Below are 8,337 nucleotides of genomic sequence, written 5' to 3'. Positions count from 1 at the left end.
CTCTCTCTCACTCTTTACTACATTATATACAGTAGTTAAAAACAAATAATTGTATGATTCTCTGCTCTGTCTCTGCTTTGTCTATGTCTCTTCTGTCTATCTTTCCTTCCTAGATTTGACTACTTAGCCTTCACAGGGTCAGGGTCTACGCTAGTTTAGTGTAGTGTAGGTTAGGTTAGGTTAGGTTAGTTGAGGTTAGATTAGTTTAGGTTAGTTTAGTTTGGGTTAGTTTAGGTTAGTTTAGTTGAGTGTAGGTTAGGTTAGTTTAGGTTTGTTTAGTTTAGGTTAGTTTAGTTTGGGTTAGTTTAGGTTAGGTTAGATTTGACTACTTAGCCTTCACAGGGTCAGGGTCTACACTAGTTTAGGTTAGTTTAGTGTTGGTTAGTTTGGGTTAGTTTGGTTAGGTTAGGTTAGTTTAGTGTAGTGTAGGTTAGGTTAGGTTAGTTTAGTTTAGGTTAGATTTGACTACTTAGTCTTCACAGGGTCAGGGTCTACACTAGGTTAGGTTAGGTTGGGTTAGTTTAGTTTAGTTTGGGTTAGTTTAGGTTAGGTTAGGTTGGGTTAGTTTAGTTTGGGTTAGTTTAGGTTAAGTTGGGTTAGTTTAGTTTGGGTTAGTTTAGGTTAGTTTAGTTTAGGTTATTATATGGCATAAGTGGCAAATTGATTGATTGATTGCATCAAACAGAAGATAGCGTAGCCTATTGGTTAATGGTAAAGTATTGACTGTTGCTAAGGCACTGACTGTTGCTAAGGCACTGACGAATCGTAGCTTCTGTTTTCCAGTAGCCCCTCCCGTTTGCACCTCCCCCTGTTGGGTCCCAGCCAATGAGGCGCAAGGAGAGGAGGAAGGGGAAAAGGACAGGGGAGAGAAGAGGAAGAGGGAACTGTCCGGTGAGGGAGGGAAAGGATGGGGGAGGAAAGACTCAGGTAGAGAGAAAGATGCCAAGAAGAGAGGAGGGGTGAGGAGGGAGGGGGAGGGGCCGGGACACCACCGCAACCTGCCAGTCAAACGGTCTGCCAGTCACAAGCTGACCAAACAGAGAAACCGCATGAAGGGAGGGGCGGGGTTCTGCAAAGAGCTGGAACGCTATAGGAGGCTGGCGTTTGGCCCCGCCCTGGGAACACGCAGCATGACCCGATGGAGAGACACATCGGCCAGCATCTCACAACACCCAGACATCCCCAGCATACACTACAAACACACACCGCTCCCCGCTGACACACACATCCCCAGCATACACTACAAACAAACACCGCTTCCCGCTGACACACACACACCGCTTCCCGCTAACACACGCACCAACACACACACACCGCTTCCCGCTAACACACGCACCAACACACACACACCGCTTCCCGCTAACACACGCACCAACACACACACAAAGACACCGGCTCTGCCCACACTGTCCCCGCCCACACCAGTCAACACACCCACACAGGACGCCACTGACAACACACACACACAGGACGCCACTGACAACACACACACACAGGACGCCACTGACAACACACACACACAGGACGCCACTGACAACACACACACACAGGACGCCACTGTCAACACACACACACAGGACGCCACTGACAACACACACACACAGGCCACCACACACACCAACAAACACACTCCTACAACCACACACAACACTCGTAGTAACAAACAGCAAGCACAGGCCTCACACACACATAAAAGAACCAAACACACTCCTAACGCAGACCAGGAGAACACACAGGATAAACAGATACATCAGAACCAGAACCCACACACAGAGCGGACTCAGAACCAGAACCCACACACAGAGCGGACTCAGAACCAGAACCCACACACAGAGCGGACTCAGAACCAGGACCCACACACAGAGCGGACTCAGAACCAGAACCCACACACAGAGCGGACTCAGAACCAGGACCCACACACAGAGCGGACTCAGAACCAGAACCCACACACAGAGCGGACTCAGAACCAGGACCCACACACAGAGCGGACTCAGAACCAGGAGGGGAGCCTGGAGAGCACAGGCGCACCAACCCACATACACAGAGGTATGTATGGACACGTATGTGTGTGTGTGTCATACTTGTGTCTATGTGTATAATGAGAATGCTCTCTCTTGTGGGGAAGTATACTGTATGTATGTAACGGGAGCTGTGTGTGTGTGTGTGTGTGTGTGTGTGTGTGTGTGTGTGTGTGTGTGTGTGTGCATGCGTGTTGTAGAGAGGTTTGAGGAGCTCTATGTGAAAGGAGAACTGATTGGACACGGAGGCTATGGGAGTGTCTATGCCGGGTTCAGGAAGACAGACAGCCAACCGGTGAGCAACTCCTCTTGTCTACTTCCTGTCTCAGTGCCTGCCCCAGCTCAACTCTGTCCCCCTCACCTTTCTCACCAACGTGTGCACTCATTCCATCCCCCTCATGGATGAAACAGCGTATAGGACTGGTCCAAGCATGTCAAACATATTCCTCAATCCACAAGTAGTGCCCTATGGGCCCTGGTCAGAAGTAGTGCCCTATGGGCCCTGGTCAGAAGTAGTGCCCTATGGGCCCTGGTCAGAAGTAGTGCCCTATCGGCCCTGGTCAGAAGTAGTGCCCTATGGGCCCTGGTCAGAAGTAGTGCCCTATGGGCCCTGCCCTGAATAGAGAATAAGGTGTCATTTGGGACTAGGTTGAATATGACAAAGGTTAAAAGACAATTGGATTCAAATTAAGTGTTAACACTCGAAAAGCTGGTGTTTGGAGGATAGACTTAACAACTCCCGTGAAAATATATCCTCCAAACACCGGCTTCGAAGGCCTTATCACTTTTATACAACGGGTCACCAACATATTCAAATAATGATTAACGTATTTGAATTAAAAGCATTATTTTGATTAATTTATTCATACTATTTAATCCTTCCACAAGATATAGTCCCGACACAAATCTAGAGTTGCTAGAGACGCGACCCAGTCGTTCAGTCTTTTGGTTCTGTATCTATGGACGCGACCCAGCCGTTCAGTCTTTTTGTTCTGTATCTATGGACGAGACCCAGTCGTTCAGTCTTTTTGTTCTGTATCTATGGACGCGACCCAGTCGTTCAGTCTTTTTGTTCTGTATCTATGGACGCGACCCAGTCGTTCAGTCTTTTTGTTCTGTATCTATGGACGAGACCCAGTCGTTGGTTCTAAATGTTCTGTAACTATGGACCCGACCCAGTCGTTCAGTCTGTTTGTTCTGTATCTATGGACGCGACCCAGTCGTTCAGTCTTTCTGTTCTGTATCTATGGACCCGACCCAGTCATTCAGTCTTTTTGTTCTGTATCTATGGACGAGACCCAGTCATTCAGTCTTTTTGTTCTGTATCTATGTTGACCCAGCCGTTCAGTCTTTTTGTTCTGTATCTATGTTGACCCAGCCGTTCAGTCTTTTTGTTCTGTATCTATGGACGAGACCCAGTCGTTCAGTCTTTTAGTTCTGTATCTATGGACTCGACCCAGTCGTTCAGTCTTTTTGTTCTGTATCTATGGACGAGACCCAGTCGTTCAGTCTTTTTGTTCTGTATCTATGGACCTGACCCAGTCGTTCAGTCTTTTTGTTCTGTATCTATGGACCCGACCCAGTCGTTCAGTCTTTTTGTTCTGTATCTATGGACCTGACCCAGTCGTTCAGTCTTTTAGTTCTGTATCTATGGACGCGACCCAGTCGTTCAGTCTTTTAGTTCTGTATCTATGGACGCGACCCAGTCGTTCAGTCTGTTTGTTCTGTATCTATGGACTCGACCCAGTCGTTCAGTCTTTTTGTTCTGTATCTATGGACGAGACCCAGTCGTTCAGTCTGTTTGTTCTGTATCTATGGACGAGACCCAGCCGTTCAGTCTGTTTGTTCTGTATCTATGGCGACCCAGCCGTTCAGTCTTGTTGTTCTGTATCTATGGACCCGACCCAGTCGTTCAGTCTTTTTGTTCTGTATCTATGGACGAGACCCAGTCGTTCAGTCTTAATGCTCCATTGCCATACTGGTTGGCAACATTCTAATCCTTTGCTTGCTAGCTGGCCAACTACGACAAACTTACAGTCACGTCAAACAGTGTAGCCAGAATAACAACAAAGTAGATGCATTTGTGAAAGCTGTTTTCTAGTGACATTTATTTTGATTCATCCATAACAATGAGCTGATGCGCAATTTCACCTGGCATAGAAAATGTGCTTTCTTGTCAGGACACTGTTGTTCGGAGGAGCTTGGCAACAACACAACAACTTCAAACTGAAGCTGGAAAGAAAACAAACTAGCTTCATTTGACCTTCTTCCTATTGACATTTCTTTGTTTAAAAAAACCATCAAGCGCTATGATGAAACTGACTCTCATGAAGACCGCCACAGGAATGGAAGAGTTGGAGAGTTACCTCTTCTGCAGAGGATAAGTTCATTAGAGTTACCAGCCTCAGAAATTGCAGCCCAAATAAATGTTTCAGAGTTCTAGTAACAGACAAATCTCAACATCAACTGTACACAGACGAGACTGCGTGAATCAAGCCTTCCTGGTCAAATTGCTGTAAAGAAACCACAACTGAAGGACACCAATAATAAGAAGAGACTTGCTTGGGCCAAGAAACACGAGCAATGGACATTAGACCGGAGGAAATCTGTCCTTTGATCTGATGAGTCCAAATGTGGGATTTTTGGTTCCAACCACTGTGTCTTTGTGAGAAGCAGAGTAGGTGAACGGATGATCTCCGCATGTGTGGTTCCCACCGTGAAGCATGGAGGAGGAGGTGTGATGGTGCTTTGCTGGTAACACTGTCAGGGATTCATTTAGAATTCAAGGCACACTTAACCAGCATGGCTACCACAGCATTCTGCAGCGATACGCCGTCCCATCTGAGAACTACTTCAAGACTGTTGGAAAAGCATTCCAGGTAAAGCTGGTTGAGAGAATGTCAAGAGTGTGCAAAGCTGTCATCAAGGCAAAGGGTGGCTACTTTGAAGAATCTCAAATCTAAAATATTTTGATTTGTTTAACACTTTTTTTGGTTACTACATGATTCCATATGTGTTATTTCATAGTTTTGATGTCTTCACTATTATTCTACAATGTAGACAATAGGATAAATACCCCTTGAATGAGTAGGTGTGTCCAAACTATTGACTGGTACTGTGCGTTGTCCTAACACAGACCATTATAACAGAATGACATGTCTGTCTCCAGGGACAGCAGTAATAGACATGTCTGTCTCCAGGGACAGCAGTAATAGACATGTTGTCTGTCTCCAGGGACAGCAGTAATAGACATGTTGTCTGTCTCCAGGGACAGCAGTAATAGACATGTTGTCTGTCTCCAGGGACAGCAGTAATAGACATGTTGTCTGTCTCCAGGGACAGCCGTAATAGACATGTTGTCTGTCTCCAGGGACAGCAGTAATAGACATGTCTGTCTCCAGGGACAGCAGTAATAGACATGTTGTCTGTCTCCAGGGACAGCAGTAATAGACATGTCTGTCTCCAGGGACAGCAGTAATAGACATGTCTGTCTCCAGGGACAGCAGTAATAGACATGTCTGTCTCCAGGGACAGCAGTAATAGACATGTTGTCTGTCTCCAGGGACAGCAGTAATAGACATGTTGTCTGTCTCCAGGGACAGCAGTAATAGACATGTTGTCTGTCTCCAGGGACAGCAGTAATATACATGTTGTCTGTCTCCAGGGACAGCAGTAATAGACATGTCTGTCTCCAGGGACAGCAGTAATAGACATGTTGTCTGTCTCCAGGGACAGCCGTAATAGACATGTCTGTCTCCAGGGACAGCAGTAATATACATGTTGTCTGTCTCCAGGGACAGCAGTAATAGACATGTTGTCTGTCTCCAGGGACAGCAGTAATAGACATGTTGTCTGTCTCCAGGGACAGCCGTAATAGACATGTCTGTCTCCAGGGACAGCAGTAATAGACATGTTGTCTGTCTCCAGGGACAGCAGTAATAGACATGTCTGTCTCCAGGGACAGCAGTAATAGACATGTCTGTCTCCAGGGACAGCAGTAATAGACATGTCTGTCTCCAGGGACAGCAGTAATAGACATGTTGTCTGTCTCCAGGGACAGCAGTAATAGACATGTTGTCTGTCTCCAGGGACAGCCGTAATAGACATGTCTGTCTCCAGGGACAGCAGTAATAGACATGTTGTCTGTCTCCAGGGACAGCAGTAATAGACATGTTGTCTGTCTCCAGGGACAGCAGTAATAGACATGTTGTCTGTCTCCAGGGACAGCAGTAATAGACATGTTGTCTGTCTCCAGGGACAGCCGTAATAGACATGTTATCTGTCTCCAGGGACAGCAGTAATAGACATGTCTGTCTCCAGGGACAGCAGTAATAGACATGTTGTCTGTCTCCAGGGACAGCAGTAATAGACATGTTATCTGTCTCCAGGTGGCGCTGAAGTTTGTGGACCAGAGGAAGATAAAGATGTGGGCTAAAATGGTGAGTCTACTACTTCTGGACGCATCCTAAATATCACATATCCCTTTATAGGGGACTACTTCTGGCCAGGGCCCATAGGGCTCTATAAAGGGAATAGGGTGCCATTATTTCTGACCCGGACCCATAGGGCTCTATAAAGGGAATAGGGTGCCATTATTTAAGACCCGGGCCCATAGGGCTCTATAAAGGGAATAGGGTGCCATTATTTCTGACCAGGGCCCATAGGGCTCTATAAAGGGAATAGGGTGCCATTATTTAAGACCCGGACCCATAGGGCTCTATAAAGGGAATAGGGTGCCATTATTTAAGACCCGGACCCATAGGGCTCTATAAAGGGAATAGGGTGCCATTATTTCTGACCAGGGCCCATAGGGCTCTATAAAGGGAATAGGGTGCCATTATTTAAGACCCGGACCCATAGGGCTCTATAAAGGGAATAGGGTGCCATTATTTCTGACCAGGGCCCATAGGGCTCTATAAAGGGAATAGGGTGCCATTATTTCTGACCCGGACCCATAGGGCTCTATAAAGGGAATAGGGTGCCATTATTTCTGACCAGGGCCCATAGGGCTCTATAAAGGGAATAGGGTGCCATTATTTCTGACCAGGACCCATAGGGCTCTATAAAGGGAATAGGGTGCCATTATTTCTGACCCGGGCCCATAGGGCTCTATAAAGGGAATAGGGTGCCATTATTTTTGGCCAAGACCCATAGGGCTCTATAAAGGGAATAGGGTGCCATTATTTCTTACCCGAACCCATAGGGCTCTATAAAGGGAATAGGGTGCCATTATTTCTTACCCGGACCCATAGGGCTCTATAAAGGGAATAGGGTGCCATTATTTAAGACCCGGACCCATAGGGCTCTGTAAAGGGAATAGGGTGCCATTATTTCTGACCCGGACACATAGGGCTCTATAAAGGGAATAGGGTGCCATTATTTCTGACCAGGGCCCATAGGGCTCTATAAAGGGAATAGGGTGCCATTATTTCTGACCAGGGCCCATAGGGCTCTATAAAGGGAATAGGGTGCCATTATTTCTGACCCGGACCCATAGGGCTCTATAAAGGGAATAGGGTGCCATTATTTCTGACCCGGACCCATAGGGCTCTATAAAGGGAATAGGGTGCCATTTGGGAAGCACACTGTTTGAGTTATACCAGTTACTGATGAAGTAGAATGGAACAGGAACTGATCATAGAAGTGTGTGTATTGTGTGTGTCTAATGTGTGTGTATTGTGTGTGTCTACTGTGTGTGTATTGTGTGTGTATTGTGTGTATTGTGTGTGTGTTCTGTGTGTATTGTGTTTATATTGTGTGTGTGTATTGTTTGTGTGTGTGTGTGTGCAGTCGGAGAGTAAAGATGTGTTGCCATTGGAGATCGCTTTGCTGCAGCAGGTGTGTCGCTTGCCCAGGAGTAGAGGCGTGGCACAACTCCTTGACTACTATTGGATGCCAGGGCCAGAGGGGGCAGGCATATATCTGCTGGTTCTAGAGCGTCCAATCCCCTGCTTGGATCTCTTTAATTATATGCAGGAGGGGAGTGGCTACTTGGAGGAGGGGATGGCACGTCATGTGATGCAGCAGGTCAGAATCACACACAAAATCAATCAATCAATCAAATGTATTTATATAGCCCTTCTTACATCAGCTGATATCTCAAAGTGCTGTACAGAAACCCAGCCTAAAACCCCAAACAGCAAGCAATGCAGGTGTAGAAGCACGATGGCTAGGAAACACTCCCTAGAAAGGCAGGAATCTAGGAATAAACCTAGAGAGGAACCAGGCGATGCCAGTCCTCTTCTGGCTGTGCCGGGTGGAGATTATAACAGAACATGGCCAAGATGTTCAAATGTTCATAGATGACCAGCAGGGTCAA

General features: G+C 46.6%; 1 protein-coding gene across 1 annotated transcript in view; it reads left to right on the top strand.

Moving 5' to 3' along the window:
- Positions 1 to 1,912: 1,912 nt before the first annotated feature.
- LOC139377202 (serine/threonine-protein kinase pim-2-like) overlaps positions 1,913 to 8,337 on the top strand; it is a 23,309-nt gene continuing 16,884 nt past the window's right edge. Inside the window, exons 1-4 of the mRNA XM_071120203.1 lie at positions 1,913 to 2,046; positions 2,219 to 2,313; positions 6,407 to 6,457; positions 7,809 to 8,045. Coding sequence (XP_070976304.1) covers positions 6,443 to 6,457; positions 7,809 to 8,045 — 252 coding nt within the window. The 5' untranslated portion in view covers positions 1,913 to 2,046; positions 2,219 to 2,313; positions 6,407 to 6,442. The remainder of the gene's footprint in view (positions 2,047 to 2,218; positions 2,314 to 6,406; positions 6,458 to 7,808; positions 8,046 to 8,337) is intronic.

This window comes from Oncorhynchus clarkii, chromosome 20, assembly GCF_045791955.1.
Source record: "Oncorhynchus clarkii lewisi isolate Uvic-CL-2024 chromosome 20, UVic_Ocla_1.0, whole genome shotgun sequence".
NCBI lineage: Eukaryota > Metazoa > Chordata > Actinopteri > Salmoniformes > Salmonidae > Oncorhynchus > Oncorhynchus clarkii.
Note: the sequence above shows the minus strand (reverse complement) of the source record. Positions and strands in the feature narration are given on the sequence as shown.